General features: G+C 32.6%; 5 protein-coding genes and 1 long non-coding RNA gene across 8 annotated transcripts; 2 read left to right on the top strand and 4 right to left on the bottom strand.

Moving 5' to 3' along the window:
- Nucleotides 1–6,682: 6,682 nt before the first annotated feature.
- Nucleotides 6,683–7,428, bottom strand: LOC108465153 (late embryogenesis abundant protein Lea14-A). The gene is made up of 2 exons (XM_017765477.2): nucleotides 7,126–7,428; nucleotides 6,683–7,044 (listed from the first exon to the last, which is right to left on the bottom strand). Exons 1-2 carry the CDS (start codon nucleotides 7,329–7,331, stop codon nucleotides 6,795–6,797), a joined length of 456 nt encoding a protein of 151 aa, XP_017620966.1. The 5' UTR covers nucleotides 7,332–7,428; the 3' UTR covers nucleotides 6,683–6,794.
- A 1,835-nt stretch (nucleotides 7,429–9,263) lies between these two features.
- Nucleotides 9,264–11,915, bottom strand: LOC108465157 (probable WRKY transcription factor 43). Its single transcript, XM_017765481.2, has 2 exons — nucleotides 11,374–11,915; nucleotides 9,264–9,580 (listed from the first exon to the last, which is right to left on the bottom strand). Exons 1-2 carry the CDS (start codon nucleotides 11,763–11,765, stop codon nucleotides 9,403–9,405), a joined length of 570 nt encoding a protein of 189 aa, XP_017620970.1. The 5' UTR covers nucleotides 11,766–11,915; the 3' UTR covers nucleotides 9,264–9,402.
- A 994-nt stretch (nucleotides 11,916–12,909) lies between these two features.
- LOC108465152 (uncharacterized) lies at nucleotides 12,910–18,630 on the bottom strand. 3 transcript variants are annotated; one of them, XM_017765475.2, is made up of 10 exons: nucleotides 15,941–18,630; nucleotides 15,623–15,759; nucleotides 15,364–15,537; nucleotides 15,024–15,260; nucleotides 14,836–14,936; nucleotides 14,655–14,727; nucleotides 14,503–14,571; nucleotides 14,211–14,318; nucleotides 13,346–13,471; nucleotides 12,910–13,259 (listed from the first exon to the last, which is right to left on the bottom strand). In XM_017765475.2, exons 1-10 carry the CDS (start codon nucleotides 16,269–16,271, stop codon nucleotides 13,065–13,067), a joined length of 1,551 nt encoding a protein of 516 aa, XP_017620964.1. In that variant the 5' UTR covers nucleotides 16,272–18,630; the 3' UTR covers nucleotides 12,910–13,064. The 3 variants fall into 3 exon arrangements, with proteins under 3 accessions (XP_017620964.1, XP_017620965.1, XP_052877847.1); XM_017765476.2 differs by lacking the exon at nucleotides 12,910–13,259 and adding an exon at nucleotides 13,950–14,020 and having other exon boundaries at nucleotides 13,343–13,471; nucleotides 15,941–16,489; XM_053021887.1 differs by lacking the exons at nucleotides 12,910–13,259; nucleotides 13,346–13,471 and adding an exon at nucleotides 14,003–14,118 and having other exon boundaries at nucleotides 15,941–16,489.
- Nucleotides 16,524–18,479, top strand: LOC108465154 (pentatricopeptide repeat-containing protein At3g61520, mitochondrial). The gene is given in 6 exon segments (XM_053021218.1): nucleotides 16,524–16,833; nucleotides 16,836–17,103; nucleotides 17,243–17,443; nucleotides 17,579–17,928; nucleotides 18,044–18,129; nucleotides 18,297–18,479. Coding segments are annotated over 6 exon segments (1,398 nt in total).
- Nucleotides 18,631–18,753: 123 nt separating the features above from the next.
- LOC108465155 (WRKY transcription factor 22-like) lies at nucleotides 18,754–20,672 on the bottom strand. The gene is made up of 3 exons (XM_017765479.2): nucleotides 19,793–20,672; nucleotides 19,564–19,674; nucleotides 18,754–19,434 (listed from the first exon to the last, which is right to left on the bottom strand). Exons 1-3 carry the CDS (start codon nucleotides 20,203–20,205, stop codon nucleotides 18,951–18,953), a joined length of 1,008 nt encoding a protein of 335 aa, XP_017620968.1. The 5' UTR covers nucleotides 20,206–20,672; the 3' UTR covers nucleotides 18,754–18,950.
- Nucleotides 20,673–24,876: 4,204 nt separating this feature from the next.
- LOC128284238 (uncharacterized) lies at nucleotides 24,877–26,561 on the top strand. The gene is made up of 2 exons (XR_008274618.1): nucleotides 24,877–25,065; nucleotides 25,690–26,561. It is a non-coding gene; the product is annotated as an uncharacterized LOC128284238 (long non-coding RNA).
- Nucleotides 26,562–27,085: the final 524 nt, after the last annotated feature.

The raw sequence follows: 27,085 nt of genomic DNA, 5'->3' as shown, positions 1-27,085 counted from the left end.
CCAGACTCAAAAACGGGAAACATTGGAGAAAGAATAGTCCAAGTTGTGACTATTTCTTTGAATCTTCTATCAAAGATAACGACTAAGCAGGAAGACGCGATAGTGCATCAATGATAGAACCCGGATGAACTATGAGCAACGATACCTTAAACATTTAAAAAGAAACCACTCTCATGACATTTATACATTCGTAATCACTCATTTAGTTAGGAGCATTTGGCTCATTTTGATCATGGCATCCTAATTATTTGACATAAACATAGATACAGGAAACCCACTCTACAAATCATGTCTTCAGAAGACGATGTAGCGACATTGATCAATTCTACAGATCTTGTTTCCCTAAGATTGCAGTGGAGCAGATCAAAAACCGCGAATCTAGGTTTCCTGATGTTGCAGTGAAGCAGATTTAAGCCACCATCCTAGCTCCCTAAAGTTGTAGTGGAGTAGGTTGAAGATTGTAGATCTTGTTTCCCTGAGATTGCAGTGGAGTAGATCAAATATAGCAAATCTTATTTCCCTGAAGTTGCAGTGGAACAGATTAAAGCTAAATTACAGATCTTATCTCTCTGAAGTTGCAGTAGAGCAGATCAAAATAGATCTTGTCTCCCTGAAGTTGCAGTGGAACAGATCGAAGACGGTAAATCTTGCCTTCCTGAAGTTGCAGTGAAGCAGATTCAAGCCACCAAGCCTTAACCCCCTAAGCAATAGGTTGCAAGGGAGCAGATCAAAACAAACCTTATCTCCCTGAAGTTGCAGTAGAGCAGGTTAAAACCACAAGTCTCATCTCCCTAAAATTGTAATGGAGCAGGCTGAAGATAATGGATCTTATTTCCCTGGAGTTGCAGTGGAACAGATCAAAGCTACGAATTACGAGTCCTATACCTTTGAAGTTGCAGTAGGGTCGGATCGAATTCTTTATATTGAGCAGATGAAAGTTACAAATCTATACCCCAAGATGCGGTGAGATGGAACAAGGCTTTTAGAAGAACGAAGTACCAAGAAGCCAAGACTCGGTGGAATGGGCAAAATTGGCTCATTTAAAGTCTTTGCTCGTTCTCGTTACGACAACGAGCAAAGAGGGGCAACTGTAGTAGCAATTTTGGCCTGGGCAAATAAACACAAATAAAATAGCTCAAATTAAAAGTCCATTTAGAAACAAAGCTACCAACCCAATTACAGCCCAAAAAAAATTAAAACCCTAAAAGCCCAACTAGCCCACTATCCTAAAATTTTTCAGCAACCAACCCTAGGTACCAAGACTTTCAGCCACCGCATGCCCTTAGCCTTGGCCACCCCATCCCATCGTCCCATCACCGCAAAACAACAACGAGAACCAAAACAAAAGCATAAGCGAGTGCAGACAAAACACAAAGAAACAAAGAAGAAAAAAAAAAAAGGCGAGAAAAGAAGTAAGAGAACAAGGAAATAGATAATAGCAAATCCATGGTATTTCACTATAAAGCACGAAATCCAGATTTTTGGGTACAAAACAAGAATATTGTAAAATGGGGAGGGAGATTTTTTGGGGAGAAATAAAAAAAGAAGAGATTGAAGAAAAAAAGTGTAATCTTTACGAAGATTTTCTTTAAAAAAACAAAAGCAATACAAAAAAAAGATAATAATAAAGCCATCAAAAAAAAAAAAGTGCAAACCGCTTAAGGTTTTTCTTTTTATTTTATTATTCGAATCCATCTCTTCTCATTCATGTATTAAAATATATCAAGGTATATATATAAGAAATATATATAAAAAAAAACCTTTTCGAAATTTTCGGCCACCGTGCGCGGTGGCCGATGACGGTGGCCGGCGGCGACGGATGGCAGCAGACGGAGCCGGAGTTTGGTTGGAGGGAGAAGGCCTTGAGAGAGTTTGAGAGAAAGGGGTTAATTTTTTTTTATGAAATGGGAAAAATGAAAGTTTTTTTTATAGGAATTTTGACTTATATAGCCCATCAAAACGACGTCGTTTTGGGTTTAAGCCACTAATGCCAAAACGACGTTGTTTTGGCTCTTAACCCATGGCCAACCCGCGACCCGACCCGCTCCAACTTCAGGATCCGCGTGTTTTCATTGGAGGGGCTATTTGCGCGTTTAGCCCCTCCGCTTTTATTACTTTACAATTAAATTATTTTTATTTTTAATTTGGCACCAAAATTTGTCGCAATTTTCAATTTAATCCTAGCTGATGCTGTGCATTTTATAAAGGGGTTTATTGCACTTTAGGCTCTCTGTTGTTTCGCGCGCATTTAAATAGGCCCTTTTCTTTTTTTTATTTTTAAATTTGCCCCAAAACTTCGTTTTTAATTCGAATTTAGTCTCTTATATTATCTTTGCTACTTTAATTTTTAATATTAGTTCCAATAATATTATATATATGCTTTTAAATACACTCTTTTATTTTCTTTTATTATAAATATTATTATTTTATTTTCTTTACGTTATTATTATATCGTATCATTTTTTTATCATATCATTATTATTTTCATGTGCACATTATTTATATTATTTTCATGATTATTATTGTGTTTATTTTTACTACTATTATTGTATTTATTATTAGTATTAGTATTATAATTACTATTATCATACTTATATGTATATATATTTATATGTAAAGTTATCAATGGTTATTTTAATATTATCATCATCTTAATATTAATATGTACTTATTTTTAACATATATATATGTATGTATATATTTATGAAGTATTATTAATAATTATTTTGTAACATTATTATTATTATTTCTAATGTGTATGTATTATATATATTTTAATACTATATTATATATATTATATTAGATATATATTTATTATATTTTTATGTATATATTTTAATATCACATTATTCATATGTTTTTTATATATTATCCCATGTAAATACTTTCAATACTACATTATGCATATATTTTGTCTCTATTATATATATACTTTTAATATTCAATACTATTATTATGAATATGTTTTTGGTATACGTATGTATATATATATTTTTCTTTATTCATATATTATTTTCATTATTTTCTCGTTATATTATTATTATTATTATTATTATTATTATTATCATTATCATTTTCATTGTCATTGCCATTTTGTTGTTCCATGTTTTATTCATTTTCATTTATTCGTTAATTTGCTTATGTCTTGATCATTTTATTTTCCTCATGCATTTGTTTATATTTACATATTACTAGTCTTGCTATTACTTCATCTTTTATAATTACTCATATTATCGTTTTTGATGATGTCGCACCTATAATGTTATTATTCATATTAATATTATAATTTGCTTTTATGTTTTACTATAAATCACGTTATTTTTCTTACTCAATATATTAAAACAATTCTTTCATAAAAGTAATATTCCGTGTTAGATAATTCGAGATAATCGTACCCTAACTTACTGGGTTTTGATTTTTCTTATTTAACCTAAATAATGGAATATTCCTTTTAATCACAATGTGAGTTTAAAAAAAATGTTTATTTTTGGAGATACGAGGTGTGGTGCCCTAACTTACCGGGTATGACATGTTGTTACCTCGAAATAAGATTTTTCGCAAATAAAGGCAATACTCGGTGTTTGATGATTCGAGAATCATACCTTATCGTGCTGGGTTGTGATTTCTCGTTTGCTCAAAAACAATCGAATATTCCTTTAGGTTTTCACCCATGCTTATTAAAAACCTTTCAAAACAAAGGATGTTCGATGATTGGATATTTGAGAATCGTGCCCTATCGTGTTGGGTTGCGCTTTTTCATTTATTCTAAGCAATCGAAGATCCCTTTGAAGTTTCATCCACGTTTTCTAAAAACCCTTTAAAACGAAAGAAGTGTTTGATGTTTGGGCAGTTCGGAAAATAGTGCTCTATCGTGCTGGGTTGCAATCTCCCGTCTGACCGAAATAATCAAATATCTCTCCGGGATTTCACTCGTATTTTCCAAAGTGAGGCAATAATCAATGTTTGGGAATTCGAAGAATCGTGCCCTACTGTGCTAGGTTTCGATTTTTCGTTGGACTAAATAGTTGAGCATCCTATCGTGATTTTCGAATTATAAATTTCCAGACATCGAAACAAGAAGATTTTTGACAATTAACTCGGGTTATTCAACTTTTATTAAAAAAAGCCACATTTCAAAAACTTTTTTAATTTTAGACATAAGGATAGTATTTAATCGATTTGGTACTAATTTTGGGCGTAGTGAGGGTGCTAATCCTTCCTCATGCGTAACCGACTCCCGAGCCCGTTTTCTAAAATTTTTGTAGACCAAAATTGTTGTTTTAGTAAATCATAAATGTTTTATTAAAATAACCAAATTTTTAGGTGATCCGATCACACCAAAACAAAAGATCAGTGGCGACTCCATACATTTATTTTTCAAAAGTCGATTACCCCTTTTTTTAAAAATTTTAAAATTTTTAAATCGAGGAATGGTTTTGACACCCTCGATACCAATTGAAATTATTTTTATAAAAAATTTAAAAAAGTAAGATTTTCATTTTTTTCAGACAAAAAGATTTCCATTTTTTTCAGACAACTACATATAAATAAACTGCTTGATTAAAAATACATCAGAGTTATGGATTGAATGGATTAAATTAGAAATTTGCTGCAGTTGAGGTTAGGAAGTTTCCTAATCATCAATATTTAGAAGTGGACTTGAGGAAGCCGCCTTTTGTTTTTAGGTGGCCAATTACCAAACACCAAGGCCACTTAGGGCACCATGTTCCTAATCAAACCTTCTAGATGAAATTTTTATTTAAATTAACACACCATTGCCGGAAAAAAGTTTAGCGTATTTAATAATTTTTTATTTGGTAAAAGGGTAACTTAAATTTTTTTCTCACATTCATAATGGCAAAATAATTGAAAAAAACTTGACATAATTAATCTGATAACTTTTAGCCCTTGTTTTCTTATCATTTCTCGTTCAATATAGTTAAATTATTTTCTTTGAAATTTGTTGAAATTTTAGATTTATTACTTTTAGATTTTTTTTTTATGATTTATAAATGGACTGCCATGTTTGTGGCGTTAAAATTTTAAAATGGTTTAAAAGAAAGCAAATTAATTAAATTTAAATGGTGGTGAAAAAAAGTGAAATTTAATGGTTAGATTTATTATTACACCAAAAAGTTCCCACTAAATTAAAGACTTAATACTTTTTTGGCCCCTGTGCCATTGCTAAATTATCATCATGGTTCACCAAAAAGTTCCCACTAAATTAAAGACTTAATACTTTTTTGGCCCCTGTGCCATTGCTAAATTATCATCATGGTTCACCAAAAAGTTCCCACTAAATTAAAGACTTAATACTTTTTTGGCCCCTGTGCCATTGCTAAATTATCATCATGGTTCATGTACTACTTTATCAATTTGACTCCTGTGCTTTTATTTTGTATAGTTCGTTGCCCTAATTTAGTTGTCTGTTAAAAAAATTAAACCACACCGACACATGTCCAAAAAATCGAAGTTTTTCAAAATTTTAAAATTAAAAATCCAAAATATCATTAAAAATTTAAAAAAATCCCAAAAAGCAATAAACCTTAGGAAATTATAAAATCTAAGAAATCATAATTTAAAAATTATCAAAATATTTTTAAAAATAATAATTTTGAAAATTCTATAAAATTTTAAAAATGCGTTTGTTTAGAATTAAAGGTTTCCGAAAATTCCATAATTTGAGTTTTGTTTATAATTAAAGGTTTTCAAAATTTCATAATTTTATAAAAAATTAAAGAAATTTATGGTTTTTTGGGAAATTGTAGAGATATTTTTGCATTTTCATTTTTATTAAGAATTTTAAGTTTTATTAAAGAAATACCATAAATTCTAAAAAGAATTCATAAAATTCTAAAATTTATAATAATAAAAAACTCAAAATCCATAAAACAAACATTTAGAATTTATGAAAATTTTAAATCTTTTGAATTTTATAATTTTCTTAGTTTAAGATTTTTGAATTTTTCAATAATTTTAATTTTATTTATATTTTAAAATTAAATTGTTTTGATATTTTTGTTGTATTTTAAGATTTTAGATAATTTGTTTTATTTTTGTTGACATGCAGTGTCATTAAATTTTAACGGAAATTTAGATGTAAATGGACCAAAGTAATAAAAAGAATAAAGTATAAGAACCAGGCCAAGGCCGAAAGAGAGGTATTATACCTAGGAAAACCTTTTTTAAAGACTGTTGCGTTGCTACTCCTATATCGTTATCTCCCACTCGAAACTGCAAATGCCTATTCTTATTATTTCCTTCTGGGGAGAAAGTGTACTAGTTTCGTCTTTTCATCCTGAATGATCCCTGTTTTAGCTTTTTGTGAAAATGAATTTCCATTTCGTCCAATTGGCCAATGGAAAAACTGTTAAAATTTTGGGAATTATTGCGAGCAGTGGGAAAGTATGGAATCTTTCCCAAAGTTTGGCAACGAATTCAGTGAATATGTCTTAGCTTCAGGGTAAGAGAAAAAGGTTGAATCAGCCTTGATTTGTTCGTTGGCAGGCAGGCTCGCAGCATTGTATTTATGTCTTCCTTGTCCTGTTGGGTAAAGGTTAAGTGAAGTCTAATAAAATTTCTGCCTTAATCATTAAGTAAAGGACCCTGATTCTTCAGACCAAAAAAATAAATAAAGCTGGGTATTTACTCTGTTGAGTAATAAAGCAAAAGATGTATCATATTAAAAAGAAAAACAACCTAGTATAGTTCGATATATTCTTCATGTTACAGCATGAGTAAAAGGGAAAACAAACAAGTTTTATGAGTATGAGAGAGACATACTAATGATAAATCTAAAAGATGTCACTGAGAGTAGGAAGCTTGATCTCTCCTTTCTGAGAGAGAGGGATAGTGAAGTTCCCCACGATAGGAAGATCAATGGTGAGACCCAATTCCAATTCATAGTCAATGTCCCAATCTGCACCAATATCCTTTACCAAGCTTACTAAGATGTTATACGGTACCTTCACTGGCACGTCCAGCATCGTTGTGTCGCTGGCTTTCAATGACCCCGGGTCTGGTATTGTCCCTGATGCTATCCCTCTGTCCCCAAATTACACATATAATCAAAATCAATAATTCAAACAAAATAAACAAAGAAGACGGAGGAAGAGGGAATATTACCTTCCAGCACTTTTGAAATTGTAAGAGATCTCACAAATGGGGATGGAATGGCTGTAGGGGTTGGAGACAGAGACCTTAGCGCCATACTCGACGCACTCACGGCTCACATGTTTCAGATCAACGTCCGAGACACTAGCCTCCGGCTTCTTTATGTTGGCCACCTTATCCACCACGAAGTCCTTCGCCTTCTCCAACAACTGCGACATTCCGTACAAAGTCTTTTTTGGAGGGTTTTGATATATTCTAGGATACAATCTGAGGATAAGCTTCGCCAATGCTCCATTTTTTCCATTTACTTATATAGAGCGGAGGAGGCATCTGGGTTGGTGCCACGTGTAAATGAACGTTATAGGTGGATCGCTTCATTGGGAACACGTAAGAGGGTGGATGGGCGAGTAGAATTAGACGCGTAGAGGAGGTGGTATTTCCGTGGATGGAGACCTCTGCTGTCGGCTCCTTATCCTTTACTTTTCCTTTCTTTCTCTCCTTACACATGTTTCACTCGTTACGTGAAAAAGAAATATATACAACTTTTTAGGGCAAATACTTAAATTAGGGTTTAACTTTTTAGGAATTAAAGATTAAAATTTTCAGACTAGTCAAATAAATGTCTAGTGTTTAAATGTGGTCAAATTTTCTAAAATGTTAAAATAAGGACCTCATATTTTTTTAAAGTATTCAAATAAGGGTCAAAATTTTTCTAAAGTGTTTAAATATAACTTCTCAAATATTGTATATCAAGTTTAAACTTATGTTCAAACTGTTTTCTTTTCTTTTAAAGCAATATTTTATTCAAGTATTATGTGTTTTATTTTAAACACATCACCATTTACCTAATTTTTTCTCCAAATTAGGTTTAAGTACGTGAAAAACCCTTATTTGAGCATTTATGCAAATGTTTAGCCTTTATATGAGTAACCTCTAAAAAAAATTAATTTTTTTTCGAATTTTGAGTTAATCGAATTAAGGTATTCAATTTTTTTAATTCAACTCAATTTATTTAAGTTCGAGTCAAGTTAAATTTTACAATTCAAATAACTTGAATAACTCAAATAAAAATTAGTGTAATATCCTTTTAGTCGTTGTCAATTTTGAAAATGAACAAATTGGTCTCTTTCAACAAAAAATCAAAATAATTTTTAAAATTTCTTTTAAAATTTAAAATATTTATAAAAATTTCAAAAAAATATTTTTTAAAAATTAAAAAATTAAAATTCTAATTTTTTCTAAAGAATATATAAAAAGGTTAAACAATTTTTAAAAAATAAAAATAATTTTGGGACCTAAATAAGTAAATTAATTATTCAAGTTTATCATACTAAAATATCTTATTTTTCCTTTTATTTTGTTTTGAAAGAGTTTTCAAATATATATATATATATATATATATCTATATATATATATATATGGTTTTAAATTTATGTGCTCTAACATAGAATTAGTTATATTATAACAAGATTTTAATTTGACATTTTTTAAAAATTTAACTAGAACAATTTCACTCTATTTGATTCGACTTGATTCAAAAAAAATTCAAATCAAATTAGGATGATAAAATGAGACTTGTCAACTCAATTAACTCAAAAATTTTCATTTAATTTGACTTGATTCAATTGAATGCTCACTCCTAAGGTGAAGTGATAAAAATTGTATATAAATATTTATTTCTAGTCACTTAATTTATTTTAAATAATATTTTATTCATTTAAAGATTTTATATAAAAGATACAAAAAATACAAAAAAATTAAAATTATAAAATTATAAAAGTTCATAAAAAAAAGGCATGAAATACTTGTGGATTACTATGTGGGCTGTCATGTTTAAAATTTAATATTTTATTCATAATTTTTGTTAGAAAAACAACAATTCAACTTTGTTTGAAAGATTAATGATCAAATATGACTTCTTTTTAAAGGTTGAGGACCAAATTTAGCTAAAGAAAAAGAAAAAGGGCTAAATTGATAAAAAAATGTAACGTTAAGGGATATGATATTATGCCTAATTCATATATAACCGGCCCGGCCCAAGTTGGTATGAAGCAGACGAGCTGAGGTATAGGCTGGGCTTGGGCTGTGTTTTCATTACAACGTCAACCCACTGATGACGTGAATACCCAAAGATTGAAGAACAACATTAGTGAAAACAGAAGACGAAATAAGTTTATTACAATTGATTCTATACTCCAAATTTTACATGCAAATAAAAATGGAAAAGAAAAGCAGTTTATGTGTATGAGAAGAACAGAAAGCTTAATTGATATCACAGCAAACATGAAATTAAAAGCTAGAAAGGAATTGCATTTGCCTGAGAAGAGGAGTTAGGGTTTCCATAAGCTTTTCACAGGGATGGTTGTGAATTCCTTCGTAAGTAGTCACCACGATGCTGGTGTCTTTGGACAGCCTTTGAACCTGTTTCTTCACATTGCATGTGTGATGCGTGCACCGATAATAGCTCCTTCATTTTTTTTTTTTAAATATTAGAAAAAAAAACAATATCATTTAAATATATGATAACCTTTTCCTATTTATTAAAAAAAGGTTGTTATTTCATTATGGTTTTGGGTTCTAGACATCGCCAAAACCTATAAGAATTACTGCATGAATATGGATGTATACACATTTTAGAGAATTTTTTAAAAATAATTATAATGAATTATCGGATTAATAACTCCAATATATTTAAATTAATAAATATAATAAATTAAAACTGCCCAAATATTTATATGGTAAAGTATTTTACATGTCTTTTGTACTATATGTACCCGGTTATATTTTGATTCTTGTATTTAAAAATGTAATTTTTTTCTATAAAACGAGGAAAATAGTTATTTTTGAAACCATTGAAAAAACTGTTAATCTTATAATATAAATTTAAATAAATGATATGACGGTATTTTTAATAGATTTATTGTAACTTAATTCAAAGTGTTGGATTTAGCCTAATTTGATTTTATATCCTATTTATTACTAAGGTTTTTTAGTTACAATTATATCAATAATTACAATGAGAATTAATCATTACAAATATTGAACTGAATAATTAACTTAACAATTAAAATTTGAAAAATAAACCCACATAAATTATAAAGTCTTTAACTTTGTCCATACAATCGTTAACACAACGTTCCAAATTAAACTATAATCGGTGGGGTAAATACGTCCATATCATAATTTAAACTAATATTACATTATTTAATCAAGTGTGCCTCATACATATTGTCTCAACTATTACATTATAGTTTAAAGAATTAATGGTAAAATTATATTTTAACTTTTTTTTTTTGCTAGATACAAAAGAATAGAAAAGAGTTTTCTATAATATTTATATATGCATCATGTATTATAATTATTATAATAATTTTGGGCTCTTTTACAGTACATTTAAAATTTTATCCCTTAATTTAGGAATTTAATTTTTTTAGATTTAATTTTGAATAGCATACATTTAGAATTTAGTCTCTCAACTTATATTTTAGAAATTTCATCTTTTATTTTTAAAATTCAAAATTTAGAAGTAATTATTGTTAATATCAAAATTCTTTTAATAAATTGATGGATTGTAATTTTTAAATAAAAATACTCACTTGATAATCATGTAATAAAATGATGTAATAAACTTAAATTTAAAAGAAAAATTTAATAATATTAACAACTGATTTATATTTTAATCTAAAAAACAAAATTACTAAATTTCTTAAAATAAAAATAAAGGAAATTAAATTCAGATCAACTTAAAGTATATTTAAAAAGTAGGATTGGCTGGTCAGAGTTTCCAACCCTAAACTTAAAAATGGATGTTAAGAATATCTTGAAAAGGCTTCCCCAAGTCTTATTACACGTTGTAGAATATGAGAAAGGATTGTATGAAACTGTAATTCTACATTATTCCTATTCATTTTCAATAAGAAAATGACAAATTAGATTTTTCCTCCCGAAAAAAATTAAATTCAACTAAAATTATTAAAAATCATGAGGAAAAATCTGATTTGTTATTCTCTTATTAGAAAGGGATAGAAATAACGTAGAATCACAATTTCGTACAATCCATTCTCGTAGAATATTAATACACGTAAATTAATTATGGCAATAAATCGGTTAACAGCAGATTGAAACCAGCGTATATAATAGGTTTAATAACATATGCATGCTAAAATTTTAGCTGCAGTACGTTCGACTTCGATCATATAATGCATCAAAAGTTAAGAATAAACATGCATGCCATGCAACGTACATGTAAGAGAGACAAACCTTGGATGTATGCTATTCTTCACAGCTTTTTGACCATACTTTCTCCACCTGTAACCGTCGTCCAAAATGTCATCTTCACTCCTGGTTTGGAAAGCAAACCTAGGTCGGCTTGTCTTTTTTATCTTACTGCCTTTCCTCTTATCCATATTGGCGCCCTTGGCATCCTGATGATGATCGACTCCATTCTCAGACATTAAATTATTAGAACCGCTTTCAATCATTAGCTTATTCTCATGACCGGAGAGGAGGCTAACCCAATCGATATCGGGGAGAATATTTTGAGTTTGTAAAGGAGGATGCAAGGAGGAGGAGGGAAGTGAAGTTGGGAAGAGGAAAGGAACATTAAGGGGTGATAGTAAGGGCGGCGGTGGGTTACTTTCTTGGCCATCCATCTGTGAGAAAGTGAGAGATAAAGGAACTGAGAATGATTAAGAAATGAAGTTTAAAAGGGAGAGGAAAATAGTGGAAGGTAAAGAGGTTGGACTGCCCCCACCCTACAAGTACAACACAGAAGAGGAGAAGTGTTTGATAAGAGTTAAATTTGGGAGAGGGAGGAGGCTAATTGCTAAGGTCTTTTTAAGTTGTAATTCCTTTCTCTAGCACCCAACAACATCTCACCTACTTCTGTTCAACTGCCCCTCTCCCCTCCCTCAAGTAATAGTCGACACGTTATCACCAAAGCATGCATATATAAACTCATATACGTATATAACCTGAAGAATTTAGTTTACATTTAACATTGTAGTAACTCTTAATTTGTAACCTATAGAGCTATCTTCTTTGTATAAAAAACCTATACATGTGCAAATGCATTTTCTTTCCTTCTTTTCATGTTACCATATAAATCAAGTGCTACACATGTTGACTATTTGTTCTGCTTACCAACCAACTGCATTTGCCTTTTTGTTTATGAAGTGAGAAAATAACCTAAAATCTTAATTTTACAAGGAGACTACATCCCAGGTCAATTTAGTTTTCTCTATATTAGAGCAATTTAACTTCGGCATTTTCACCTTGTTGATGCATTGATAGTGTATAACTTAATATACTATTAGTAAACTAGATGATGCTAAATGAACTTAGTTTTAAAAATTTTTGATGATCTATCAACATCTAATTCTTTGACAATCCATAGACTTATACATTTTCAATGCATCAAATCAAAATCCATATAAATGTACAAAAATTGTGACTGTTGATGACAGTTGAAACAATGATATAGCATCCTATCCAGCTCTAGAAAAGAAAGGAAGATGAGTTGTATTGCATTGTAAACCATAGGAAACAATTCTTTCACTTGTTTTGTACGACAACTTTTATGGTACTTTAACCATTGGGAGAGTTTAGTGATTTGGTCACTCATCAATTCCCCGCAATTGACTACACTGTTCGTATGTTCTATTGTCTTATGTCAGCTTCAACTACACATATTTTTATTTTTATTTTTTTAACTTTGGTGAGCTAAATCAGTTTCTCTTACCATCAAAGACTTGCTACTCTCAATGCTTTCACTTGTTTTGTAACTAAAACTTAAGATGCACAACATGCAAATGGATTCAATCATAAGACAAAGACACTTCCAGTGCGGCTGATTATGACAAAGAAACCCAACAATCGTATCAAATACAAGCTTGGTGCCGAACAAAGTTTGGTTCCTCATTATGTACACAGGCAATACCCTAATTTTGATTTCAGAACAAAGGCTTCTTCCCGTTTAGCATCCCCATCAAGTGATCAAAAACTTGCCCACCTCCATCCCGAAGCCCGGAATGCATGTATTCATTGGTTATCCATAACCTTATTCCTGCTATCTGAGACGCTGTTTCCTTGACCAGCTTGAAGTTAACATACATATCCTCATAGTATACGGCAGCTGCTACCGGTACCTGCTAGCATTTTAGATAAATTAATAAAGCACTAGGCCGAATTGAAATTTTCGGAAAAAAGAAAATGTGGATACTAATCTTCATACCTTGTTATTGTTCAATGCAGTAACATCATACAGTGGAGGCCAATCTTCCTTCTCAGCCAATAATTGAGTGGCCTCTTTGAAAGGCCTCAAAGCTTTAACTTCATCAAACATCCATGGAAATATCATCTGCATAGTTTTAACACCACGTGCATTAACTGGCAGTATAAACATCATGATAAAACCATAGCACCAACAGCATAAGCGAGCAATGGTTAAGCCTTTTGTTGGCACCCCAAAAATCAGGGTTCAGACCTTGCTATTGTCACCCTCTCCCCCAATTTGTAATATGAACCAAAAAGAAAAATGCTAAAACCATGGCAGAGAACTAAAATCAGGAAAGCGATTTGTAGGCCACAAACTACAGTTAAATTGTCTGGAGCCATATTAATTGTAGAAGAAACTCTTTCCTTAAAAGTATCAAATTCCTAAGCATACATTACTGACAAGAAGATTCACCTTCAAGATGAAGGTTCAGTTGAATAAAATCGTCACCACTCTGGCTCCTCAAAATGCAAGGGGATGCCATGGTACACGTCAACTTTGACAAGGTTTGATTGTATGGCATTATATACAAGTAAGAAAGACTTGCACTATATATATTTACCTCAACAGCTATTTGGGCTTACAAAATATCTCGGGAGTCATGAGATCCTATATGTCAGTGCTAGTCGCAATCTGACCAAGAAAGCAAGCAATGAAGTCTCACTCTATGTAGATGACAGGAAGCTATATAAAATATCTTCAATGTCTCTGAGAAGTTGCCATGCCTTTAACTTATATGAAACCAAATCACGAATAAACTTAGACAATCCAATGCAAATTTGTAGTAGTAGTAGTAGTTATCTCTAAAACACAACAGTATTACCTCCCCTGTAAAAAGCACAGGACGCCCTTCTTTTGCAGCGTTGATTGCATCAAATTTGCTCTCATGATCAGCCCTCACTCTGTGAGCAGACCACCGCGAAGAAGCACCCTTTAGAACACAATGTAGTTAATATCAAGTAACATACATATCAAGACCTTGCTAGGTGAAGATTGTTTAACCAGAAACCACATTCGTTATTACATTCTTTTCCATCATTAGAGAGCGTGTGCAACGTTACAAACAATACCATGAAACTCAAGAAAGCAACATTCTAAAAAGCATGGAAGCTTACCTGACAGTATATTGACTCATGGAGAATAGCATAAAGTGGATTTGTATCAAAGGACACCCAATTTTCGTACTGCAGGTAAATGACATTAGATAGATCCACCAGTAAAACCTCAATTTGTGATCATAAGGGGGAAAAAATCTGTGTTTTCTTACTGTATTTAAAAAGTACGAACTGATCTGCTTTGGTGCTCCAGGAACTAAAATTGGATCCCAGGCCCTCTCAAACCTGTAGTTGTTAGCGAAAGATGAAAACTAAAAAATACTTTATATTGCACAACATTAAGTCATAAGTTCTAAAGGATGGAATTAGAAAGTGTGAATTCTAATGTCTTACATATAATGCAAGCGTTCAAAACCAGCGCTGGATCCTAAACCAGATAGACCAAGAAATTGCAGCCCCCTAGGGGTTAAGATTCCCCCAGATGGAAGAGGTACCTGAAGAACAAGGAAATTTGAAAAACATTTTAGGTGCAATTCTAGCATTTAGGTAGAACAACAAGATCAAATGAGGAAGATCATCACCCCGCCTGCTTCGGATTCTGCCAAAAAGGTAACAACATCTCGGACAATTTCAATATCTTGAGGGAACCTCTTATAGTATTTTTCATTCTGATGAATAATCTGCTCAAAGCAAGCTCTATAAACAGAATCTGCAGTACATCCATCTCCAATTGGAGGTATCCCTCCTGTTAAAAGCACTTGTTTCAAACCTTGGGGTGCAAAACTCAGATAAGTAACACCACAAAAACCACCATAACTCTATACAACCAAGAAAACAAGGGATAAGATAACGGCACGGTGATATGCAAATTACAATTGTACACAAGCGCAATCATCAAGAACAGAGTATAAACTGCTATACCTGACCCAGAACACTCCAAGGCCTAGCTTCGGGAACAAGACGAACACGGATGAATTCAGCATCGTTCACGATACTGTCAGCTCGAAAATGTGTCAAGTAATCAGCCAGTTTTGGGGCAGACTTTATTTGCTGCATAGATGATGGAGTCAAAGGGGTTGATAAACCTGTTCCTCGCTGCAATAGAAAGTGGAAGACATCAAGGATTCAAAGCATAAAGAGGCAGTGAATTTCAATATAAACATTTTCAAAGAGACCATGCCTGATCCATCAATACAACCCGAAATTCTTCGCATGCTTTAAGTATCCATCCACTGGCTTCAGTTGATCTTGGGCACTCAAAACCAGGCCCTCCTTGAAGGTATAAAAGATATGGCATTGGCTGCTCTTCTTTCCCAACTGAAATCCAATTCAGCATTAAGCATTGTTCAATAACTTAGGATCAATCTGGTTTCAACATTGTTTCTTGAAACCCAAGCGAAAATGAAACAGACATTAATCAAACAGTGATTTATTCAAAAAATAAATTAATTAAACAAGTTTGCCTAAATTATAGGTTAAGGGAAACTAGTCGGATTACCAGCAACGATTTCGCGAGCGAAAATGGATATCTTAGAAGAAGCTTCCCGATTTTTATAATCCAGAGGGACCATAAATCGGTGGTCCCGGAGTCGGAGGCCCGGTACCGAATACCAATTCCCGGCGACGTGCTCCGTCATTGACTGGCCAGTGGAGTCGGATTTGGGAACGGACATGGTTACAAGTGCACGAATTGAAGTCCGACGAAGACGAAAGCGGTGGAGTCTGGCGGATTGGAGTGGCGAAAGAGTAGCAGATATAGATGATGAAAAGGACAAGTCAAAGGAAAGGAGAGCCTTTATCAAAATAGGTGGCGCGTGAATTTTCAACATTTTCGGAATAGTGAAGTCCGCGATGCATAGAATTTTTAACAGATAAGGAAGGACACGTAGATTTGAGTTTGAGCCTTGCAAAAACCTTTGTCGTTGGATGCCGACGTTCACTTCAGATTCAGATCTTACACGTGATGTATGGAAAACTCAACATGCGTGCAAGGAACGCGCCAAAATAATTACAACTTGGTAAAATATCTCTATTTTAATTACCTTGTAAACATTGGAAGTTAGGCATATCAACGAAGCAAAATGAACACTACACTACTCGTATCAAGCAATCAAGCTTGGAATGTGTTGCATGAACTGGTGAGACTGCGAGCGCCTCTTGAAGCTCCTCCTTTCAATGCACTTTTAACCGAATTAGGGAGGCGTGGGGATGTTAATGGAATGACTACAGTTTTGGCTGAGATGAGGGAGAGTGATATTATGCCGGAAGTTGGAACTTTGGTGATTCTTGTTAATCAGTTATGTAAGTTAGGGAGGGTTGATGAGGCGATGGAAGTGTTCGACAAAATAGGTGAAGAAAGCGAGAGTGATGGTCTTTCAGTTGAAGCTGATGTATATATAATACTATGGTTGATGGCCTTTGTAAGGCAGGGAGGCTTGAAGAAGGGTTGCATTTGATGGAACCGATGAAATCCACGAAGGGTTTGGCACCTAATACAGTTACTTATAATTGCTTGGATGATGGGTTTTCTAAAGTTGGAGAGATTGAGATAGGGAAGGAGCTATTTGATCAGATGAATGAAGAAGGGGTTTCACCTAATGTTGTATCTCTTAATGCATTGGTGGTTGCCGGTTGGTATGTGCAGACATGGGAGGATCAATAGTGCAATTGTGTTCTTCAACGATACGCGGGGGAAAGGACCGAAGGGCAATACAGCTACGTATGCTACTCTAATTACTGCTCTATGTGATGTTGACGATTTCCCTAAGGCGGTTGATCTGTTTGATCAAATGTTGAGAAGTGGATGCTCTGCAGATGCTACTGTTTGCTATAGCTTGATCTATGGTTTTTGCAAAGCTGGAAGGATGGGTGATGCCAATGATGTTTTGTCGCAGTTTAAACAAGCCGGTTTCCTCCCTGACATCAAATGCTATAATGCTCTTGTCAATGGGTTATGTAAGAAGAACATGGTAGATAAAGCTTATGAAATCATCAAGCTATGGTTTTTGCAAAGCTGGAAGGATGGGTGATGCCAATGATGTTTTGTCGCAGTTTAAACAAGCCGGTTTCCTCCCTGACATCAAATGCTATAATGCTCTTGTCAATGGGTTATGTAAGAAGAACATGGTAGATAAAGCTTATGAAATCATCAAGGAAATGAAGTGGGAATGAAGCCTGATAGTGTCACCTGTAACACATTGATCGCTTATTTTTGCAGAAGTGGGGATTTGGCACTTGCTCTTAGGGTGATGAAACGGATGATTAAGGACGGTCTTGTGCCTACTACTGACACATATAGATCGCTTCTACATGCGTGCTGCTTAAATGGAAAAACAAAGGGAGCCATGAAGCTTTTCACTGACATGAGTTCCATATCAATGATTCCACCAAACACTATAACATACAACATTCTTATAGAATCTTTGTGCAAGCATAACGAAGTCAAAAGTCGCTTTATCTATGATGGAAGATATGAAAGCAAATGGGGCGAAGCCTGATACGACCACTTACAATGCATTGTTTAAACGCCTGAAAGAGAAGAATATGTTGGAAGATGGCTTAATATAGATGGACAGTAAGATTCGGCATGCTTGCCATCCAGACTCTATAACCATGCAGATTCCAACAGAATGGCTATCTGCTGTTGGTGAACTGGAAAAATTGAAAAGCTTCGTTCAAAGAAACAAGGTTTCTACCTCGATTGCATAGAATGGTTGCAATATGAAGGTTTTTGGATTATTGTGTGGCATAATGTGATGACTTGGCCATCATCGGGGCATGAAAGAAATGAGAGAATTGCTGTTTTTTTGTTCAGTCTATGATGGCCAGGGGCAGAGCTTGACCTAAAATTGTAGTTGAGTGAGCCGCCTGAACCTGCAGTTAATCTATCATTGGTTCGGAAAGGCTTCATCAGCTTTCATTGGAACAGCCCAAGGGAAGACTTACGTACTCCAATGGATGTTGCCCGTGCAAGTTCTTGTACCATTGGATGTTTCGTCATTATTAATCTAGTCATTTATATTATTGTCTATAACTGAGAAACCCAAGGGGCTCATTAAACCACTCTGTAAACACCGCTGCCATAATAATTTGAGGGCAGGCGGGCAGGCGAATGGCATATAGATGTTGCCCTTATGTCCCCACTCCCCGGCATCAAATATACATATTCAGGTCAATTCAATTGAATCAAAAACCTATACAAGGAAGGTAATCGAAGATGGTCATGATCCTGATAAATTAATGAGCAATTTCCCACTTTAGTTGTATCAGAAAACACTACAAAAAAATAAAAAAGGTTCCTTAAAGTATTACTTCTCCTAACTCTGTAGCTAACTTTACGATAAATAGGAAACTATTTTTGTCTACAAGACTCGTTAATGGAATCCTAAAAAGGTACTGAACAAAAAGCATTTTCGGCTTAGATTCTAACAATGGGGTACAACAATTCCCTCTACCTTTTGAAATGTATGGCATATACAAGCATCAAAAGCAATGTTCCAGGGCGATTCTTAAACGCCACCGGCGGCAGTAGCCGTATTGCTGGCTATCCAAGGAAGGTCAAAGCTTGGCTGAAAACGATCAGAAAAACAATTACCGGTGACCATGTCAGCGATTCCTTCTAAACCCTCGAAGAAATCATCACTTACCGCCGTGTCTGACATCCCAAAATCATCTTCCCCTTCATCTTCAACCAAATCCTCTCTGCTCCCCGCCTTTGTATTTTGAACCATGAGCTCTTCATCCACGGAGGTAGTTAGAGATGAGCTTCCGGCGGGTTTGGCAGAGACGGGTTTGACGGAGTCGCCGGCGGTGGGTGTTTGTGAGGTGAAAGGCTTCTGGCGGGTGCTGCCCGCGAGTGAATTGCGGTGCGTCGGAGCAGGGTGGTTGTGCTCAGCTGTGTATGTGACTATGAACATAGCCGGGTTGGTTCTGCTCCGTTCCACTTGTTTTCGGGCCAAACATCCTTTCGAGGTGCTACATCTGTAATAGCCCCTGTTATTCATCAAAGAAACAAACAACCAAAGCTTCAATCAAACATGCAATCAAAAACCAAAAGTTATTATAAAATTATAATCCAACATGAAAAAGAGACAAATTACGCCTCTGTGTAAAATAGTTTACCTTGGATAAGGGGAGCCTTTGATAGGCTTTTGTCCATATTTTCTCCATGACCACACGTCTGAAGAGAGCCCTTCTGTTGGGACTTGGCAAACCTTTTTTAGCTGGTTCTTCCTGTTAATAGGGAAATTAAACAATTTTAACAAACTCAAAAAGAAAAAGGAGACAATCTTTATGGGTTTCTGAAGATATCTACTTTTTTAATTACAAGTAAAACTAAAAAAAAATTCACCTTCTTTTAGATCGAGAATTATGAGAAGTGGAAGTCGCAGAATTGTTAGTAGGTGCAGTAATAGCAGTGGTAACAGAGGCAGCGAGAGACAGCTTAGATTGCGGCTGTTGCTCTTCTATCCGCGCTTCTTTAGAGAAGCTGATAGAAGAAATTGAAGATAAAGGCGTGCTCTGTGGGGAAAGTGGCTGAGATTTGGGGAAGAAAGGCTTGTAAAGCTCATGCAATTCTTCCAACTGATTTGGGGAAGACAAAGCATGACCCTCAAAAGCTTCTTCACTTCCAAACGAAGAAACACCAGACTGAGGAGGGAGCAAATCCGCCACGGAATAACCGCTTCCAACACCACCGTTACTGGTTGCTGTAACAGTGGCGCAACCTCTGACCACCGCATGCAAATCCCAATCAACTTCCATGAGAGCAGTATCGCTTCCTCTCTATTTCAAAAAAATATAATAAAAATAAAAAGCCTCTGAAATCTGCAGCTGAGCTGACTCCGATGGCAAGAAACTGTTAGAAAACAGAGAGAAGACGACAAAACAAGGCGCTGACTTTTTAATGGCAGCAAGAGAGAAAGCAAAAAAATATATAAAAATATGGAGATTGTGTCAGAGTGGGGTTTCGCAATTATATATAATAATTAAGAAGCGAAAGGAAGGGATGGATGAGAGAGACAAAGAGTGGTATCTTGGGTTAGCAAAATTGGGAATCTCAAAGCTGTCATTTTTCCTTTTTTTTTTAACTACATTGAAAACCACTTCCGGTTTTGGAGTTGACTTTACTTCATTGTCAAAGAGGAGGGAAATGTCAAAACGGCATGTCGTCTCTTTTTTTCCTTCTTTCATAGTCTGAGTGGAGAGGCTCGTGAATTAACGACAAAAAATGAATAAAAGTGGGTGCCAGTTAATTTGGGTGCCCACATCAATAATCTATATAAATGTACATATATGTATGCGTCGCCGACCGACACCCGCACCACATACAGAGTGCTTTCCATCCTCACCCTTTTCCTCTCCAAAATAAAAATCCTATCTGATAAAGATTTGAGTTTTTTGGTATTTACAATTGTGAAGACTAAGTTTTTACTTTTTGTTATCAAGGATAAATTTTTGTTCAAATATATTCGTATTTTTTGCCCATTTATTTGCACCTAATAAACTTTCTTTACAGCTTAATTTTAAAATTTTATTGTATTTGACAAAAACCCTATCTTTAGGCACTTTATTAGTATACAAAATAATTTTCTTAAATTACAATCACCATAATAAAATAAAATGAAAGCTATTTAAGTCCTTTAGTTTTAAATAAATAAATAATGGTTAAAAATAACTACTAATTTAAATGTTATTTTTATATTTTTATATTTAACTTATTTTTTAAACAAAAAAACTATTTATATACTTGATACAATAATAAAAATAATTTTTTATCAACTACCGAGTGAAATGAATTTTAGCCTAGACACCAACTCATTAATAAGATCACTTGAAAATTTAAATTAAAATCACAAAAACAAAATTAAGAGAGTTGTATTTAAATATTTTAATTTGACTAATTTATTTAAAAACCCTTAAACTATTACGTTTTATTAAATCCATAAATAAATTTTGTACTTATATAAACTCTTAACTTATGTTTTTACCAATAAAATTTTGATTTTAATATTAAAATATTTTTAAAAATTTTAAAACTAATTTACATTTAATACTGATGTGAATTCAATGAAAATAGATCATTAAATTAAAAATTAAAAATATTTTTAAGAGTTTATTTAAAAAAGTAATAATTTAAGGGTTTATTAATATATATTGTCGAAACCATTTATTTTATTTCTTCGATTTAAAAATGATGGATCGACTTTTTGAAAAGCGAAAATGGGGGTAATCGACTTTTGAAAAACAAATGCATGGAGTCGCCACCGATATTTTGTTTTGGTGTGATCGGATCACCTAAAAATGAGATTAGTTTAATAAAACATTTTTGGTTTATTAAAACAATGATTCTGGTCTACGAACTTTTGAGAAAACGGGTTCGGGAGTCGGTTACGCATGAGGAAGGATTAGCACCCTCACTACGCTCAAAATTGGTACCGAATCGATTAAATACTGTCCTTATGTCTAAAATTAAATTATTTTTTTTTAAATGTGGTTTTTTAATAAAAGTTGAATAACCCGAGTTGATCGCCAAAACTTTCTTGTTTCGACGTCCGAAAGTTTATAATTCAAGAATCACAAAAGGATGCCCAACTATTTAGTCCAACGAAAAATTGAGACCCAGCACAGTAAGGTATGATTCCTCGAATTTCCAAACATTGACCATTGTCTTACCTTAGAAAATACGTGTGAAATTCCGAAGAGATGTTTGATTATTTTGGACAAATGAAAAAGCGCAACCCAACACGATAGGGCTTGATTCTCAAATCGCCAAACATTGAACATCATCTTCGTTTTAAAGTATTTTTAATAAACATGAGTGAGAATATAAATGACTATTCAATTGTTTTGAGCAAGCGAGAGATCACAATCCAACACAATAGGGCATGATTCTCGAATTGTCAAACACCAAATATTTCTTTCGTTTTAAAGAATTTTTAAAAGGCATGAGTAAAATCTTGAAGGGACATTCGATTATTTTGAGCAAACGCGAAATTGCAACCCAACGCGTTAGGGCACTATTCCACAAATTGCCAAATATCGAATCTAGTCTTCAATTTAAAGAATTTTTAAATGGATACTTATAAAACCAGCTTAAAAGTATTAATTTGACTTGAGATAAAAAAACGGAGTCGGTCTTAAGAATTTGTATCTTATAAAACCACATTTCAAAAATCAAATGGAAAATGACGAATGGGGTAATACGTACATACGAGACATAATGCTTAACGAACTAAAATTTAAGTATAACTAACCTAAAACATATAATCCGATCACAAGCATGCATGGGATACTAATTGACATAACAATATCAAAACACAATTATAATGACAAAGCATCCTACAAAACGAAACAAAACAATACATGAAAGTATGCCACAATGATATATAAAACCTAATATGATATGATCCATAGTACCCAACTAGCTTGAAATAATAAACACACAATGTATAATACATGAATGGATGAATTTAGAAAATTAAAGATATATACTTGTTTGTTAAAATATGTGAAGTGAAATGGATTTTGATCGAGCAATATATCAAACATTAAAACATATTGGTTTAAAATGACAATATATACATATAGAAAATTTGAAATTGCGTACAAAATATGAAAGGATTGTAAAATGTATAGAAAATGTAATTTTAGACACATAATAGATTTACAATACATGTACATAAGTAACTTTTTAAAAAACAATTATGTGTAAAAACATAGAAATACCTACAAGCTTAAATTAATTTTATAACAAATTATAAAATGGACGCAAACGTTTTAAAGATGACGTATATATTCAAAGTTGACAAATGTATATACACACAAAATGGTATTTAAATGTGAGACTTAAAATCAAAACAATATATAATAAAATATGTTCTAAAAGAAAAACTTATATACACAAAATAATATATATAAATAAATTTGAGAGACTCAGAAAATAAATTGGCATGGGACTAAATATGCACATAAGATTAAATTAATTTTATTACAAATTATAGACTAAAAAACACACTCATATATACAAAGTATTTTTTATTATAAAATGTCTATTTAAAGATGACCATATACATATAATAAAAGGAAATGATTTAAGTAATATATACACCATGGAAGGTTTTCAAATAACAAAAAGGTATGATGAAATATATGTTATATACATAAGGTTTTAAAGTATTTATGAAAATAGATTGAAAAGAAATCATACATGTAAAGTAACATAGAATTAATATTACATATATAATAAATCTAATTTTACCATGAACTGCATATGCATAATAATATATAAGAATATTTAAATGAAGTATTATACAAAATTTAAAACAATATGATGAAAACTTTACAATAAAGATTTTATATAAAAGGAGTAATTATCACGATAACTAAAAAACATGTATACACAAAATAGATTTAAAAGACATATGTACATGTAAATCTATTGTAAAAAAACGATCATGAAATTAATAATATGTACATATATTGTTAATCTAAAAATTATATACACACCCTTTTATTAAAAATATTTAAATAAGAGGCTATATTAAAACATAAACATAATATCGAAATACTCAAAAATAATAATTTTAAAATTACAAAGATGAAGTTTCTAAAATAATTTCATATATATATAAAGAGAAGATTTAATAAATCATAAAGCAAAAAGTATTTTAAATAAAAAATCTATTAAAGTAATAAGTGTATCGATATATATACATATAAATTTAAAAGAGAGTACATGCAAATTTATATAGAAATGATAATGTGTATAGGTTTAATAATATATAAACCAAATATGTATACTAATATAAGCAAGCAGAAAAAATAATTTTATGCAAAATATATATATACAAAACATATTATTGTAGCAAAAATTTATGCTAAAATACATGGTTAGAATACAAAAGAAAACATTATACAAATGAAGTAACATTAGCCTTATTATAATATATATGTATATGATAATGTATAAAAAGAAATTACATAAAATAATGTACAGAACATGAAAATATAACTACTCCAAAATGAGTAATCAAATGACGTATGATGGTGAACATAGATTAAAGAAGTATGAAATGAAGAAAAAGGAAACTAATTGAAATCAAATTAAAAATAATAAGAATAATTTAGGAATGAAATAGTTTATGAGGCCAATATATGATGCACACGATCGTATGAGGACTAGAATTGGGAATATCCCAGAGCCTAAAACGCAGCAGTGGGCTAAAATGTAAGAACATACAAATATTAGGGAACATTTAAAAAACAAACAAAGCACAAACAGAAGCCGATTGAAAATTGGCGCGAAAGAGGAGAACCAAATGCGCCATTAACCCATTTGAAACAAAAGAATGTGGATCCAATGTTTTGGATTGGGTCAACACGCGTGGGTCCCCTCCTTTAAACTCCATCATTTCCAAGTTTGATGCTAAAGTTTAATTCCCATTCATTTCCTTTTCAAAACTCAGCAACCTTTCATTTTTATTTTTAAAAACAGAAGCTTTAACCCCTCCCCCTAGTGTTTGATTCAACATGCAGCTGCCTAAACCATCATTTATTTGATGGCCGACTGTGCACCAATGGCGATTGGACCTTGTCAACGGAGGACACGCCCACGGAGATCGAGTAAGCGCACTCTTTCTCCCTTTTTTTCTTTCTTTTTTTTTTAAAGGAAAAACTTAAAATCTTATGCTATTCTACAAAAAAACAAAGCAAAATCTGATGAAAATAAAAATAATAATAAAGAAAACAATCCTAGCCCGAATCTCCATGTTTTCGAGACGTGTGGGCTTTCATCGGTGTTGTTTCAAAACACACTTTTCGTTTTCTATGACAAAAAATCACAAGCAGATCGAAAATGAAGGAGGAAAAAAAAGAAAAAAAAAAGCAAAATCACCTTTCAATGACTTTTTTAATTTCTTTTTTGCTATTCAGTATGTGTGTATTCTATCTCTTTTTTTTCTAAAGAAAAATACTTAGAGAGGTTACACTTTTTTTTTATCCCTTTTATTGTTTATATTTTTCTCCCCCAAAAAATCTATCTTCCCCTTTTACAATATTCTTGTTTTTGTACCCAAAAAATCCAGGATTTCTGGCTTTATAGCCGAAATACCATGGATTTTACAATATTATCTATTTCTTTGTTCTCTTACTTCTTTTCTGCCCCTTTTTGTTTTTTCTTCTTTGTTTCTTTGTGTTTTGTCTGCTACTGTTTGCATTTTGTTTTGGTTCTCTGTTGTTGTTTTGCAGGTGATGGGACGATGGGATGGGGTTAGGTGGTGGCAGTAGGTACAAAGGCTGAACATAGGGCTAGGTTTTTTTTTTTTTTCTGATTTTGTTTGGGTTAAGGTTAGTTTGGTTTAGGTTGAAATTGGGTCGGGCAATTTGGGCCTTCTACATATATTATCCATTTAATTTCAATAATATGTTGAAAAATATTTGGGTAAATTACACCATTAGTCACTATTATGGTAAGTTTTCGTTTTGATCACTTAACTAAAAAAGTTACAATTTGGTCACTAAACTATTCAAATATTTTTATTTGAGTCACTGAACTATTTAATTTTTTTTAAGTCACTAAGTTGTTATTTAAAAAAAAAAGTTTCATTAGTGAGCTCCAAGCGACAATTCGACGATTGGTATGATGGATCAGTACCCATTTATGAGTAGAAGAACATACATTAGATCCAAGTTGATTTGGTGATCAGTGTCGGAGATCGGAGAAAATAATTACTTGTATTTTTGTTCGTAAATTTGTGACGTCTAAAGTTATTCCATGAAAAAAAAAGTTGAAATAGAAGAGAAATGAAAGGAAAGTTTTCAATTGGTGCAAGCAATACAAAAAGAGAAAGGCATACAACATCGATTTTAACACTTCGGTGACTTAAATGAAAACTTTTGACATGAAAAAAAAAGTTGAAATGTAAAAGAGAAAGGGAAATAAAACTTTCGATTAGTGCCGGTAATGCAAACAGAAAAAACCATATATAGCATCGATTTTAACAATCCATTTATTTAAATGAAAACTTTTGAATAATTCAGTGACTAAATTGTAACTTTTTTTAGTTAATTTGACCAGAATGAAAACATACCTATACTTTCGTGACTAATTGTGAAATTTACCCAAATTATTTTCATAGTTTTGCACGCGGGATAGCCCTCGCTCCGCTCGTGACTGACACGTGCAGAGTATCACTATCGTGTTTTTTATTCTTTTGTGAAAATGAAGAAAGAAAGAAAAAATTAATTTCTCCACCCCGGTATTCCATTCCTTTCGGTAATTCCTCTGGACTTAGCTAAAGCAAATGAGAAGCCGACAACAAATTTTAGGGTATCAACGTGTTTGTTGGATGTAGCGAGTTTTTTAGAGCTTTGCGTACTCGAAACGATTGCAATTTGACCAGTCCTCTTCATCAACGGTTGAAATTGGAAGCTGGACTGTTCACGATATCCAGATTAGCGCGTGGAGGTGAAACAAGATAAGGTGAGTTGGCATCGGCAAATAAGAGCTCCGAGATTTTGTGGGCCCATATTCTATTTCCATCTTTTTCTTATTTTTCTCTTTTATCGTTACAACTGGCATGGAGTGGCTCGTGATTTTAATTGTAACCGGTTTGTTTTCTGTTCTTTTTCTTTTCTACGGAAT

Source organism: Gossypium arboreum, chromosome 11 (assembly GCF_025698485.1).
Source record: "Gossypium arboreum isolate Shixiya-1 chromosome 11, ASM2569848v2, whole genome shotgun sequence".
NCBI lineage: Eukaryota > Viridiplantae > Streptophyta > Magnoliopsida > Malvales > Malvaceae > Gossypium > Gossypium arboreum.
This window is presented reverse-complemented; position numbering and strand designations above follow the sequence as displayed.

Bases quoted from the DNA above. Each gene is read 5' to 3' on its own strand.
- LOC108465152 (XM_017765475.2), bottom strand. From the start codon at position 16,271: ATGTTGAAAATTCACGCGCCACCTATTTTGATAAAGGCTCTCCTTTCC. The intron at 15,760-15,940 runs GTAATCCGACTA...ATTGGATTTCAG, and splicing joins CGCTCGCGAAATCGTTGCTG to TTGGGAAAGAAGAGCAGCCA. The intron at 14,937-15,023 runs GTGATGATCTTC...CTTGTTCTTCAG, and splicing joins CAGAATCCGAAGCAGGCGGG to GTACCTCTTCCATCTGGGGG.
- LOC108465155 (XM_017765479.2), bottom strand. From the start codon at position 20,205: ATGGAAGTTGATTGGGATTTGCATGCGGTGGTCAGAGGTTGCGCCACT. The intron at 19,675-19,792 runs GTGAATTTTTTT...CCCTATTAACAG, and splicing joins AATTCTCGATCTAAAAGAAG to GAAGAACCAGCTAAAAAAGG. The intron at 19,435-19,563 runs GTAAACTATTTT...GATGAATAACAG, and splicing joins AAAGGCTCCCCTTATCCAAG to GGGCTATTACAGATGTAGCA.
- LOC108465153 (XM_017765477.2), bottom strand. From the start codon at position 7,331: ATGTCGCAGTTGTTGGAGAAGGCGAAGGACTTCGTGGTGGATAAGGTG. The intron at 7,045-7,125 runs GTAATATTCCCT...ATTTGGGGACAG, and splicing joins AATTTCAAAAGTGCTGGAAG to AGGGATAGCATCAGGGACAA.
- LOC108465157 (XM_017765481.2), bottom strand. From the start codon at position 11,765: ATGGATGGCCAAGAAAGTAACCCACCGCCGCCCTTACTATCACCCCTT. The intron at 9,581-11,373 runs GTTTGTCTCTCT...AAAAAAATGAAG, and splicing joins AAGAATAGCATACATCCAAG to GAGCTATTATCGGTGCACGC.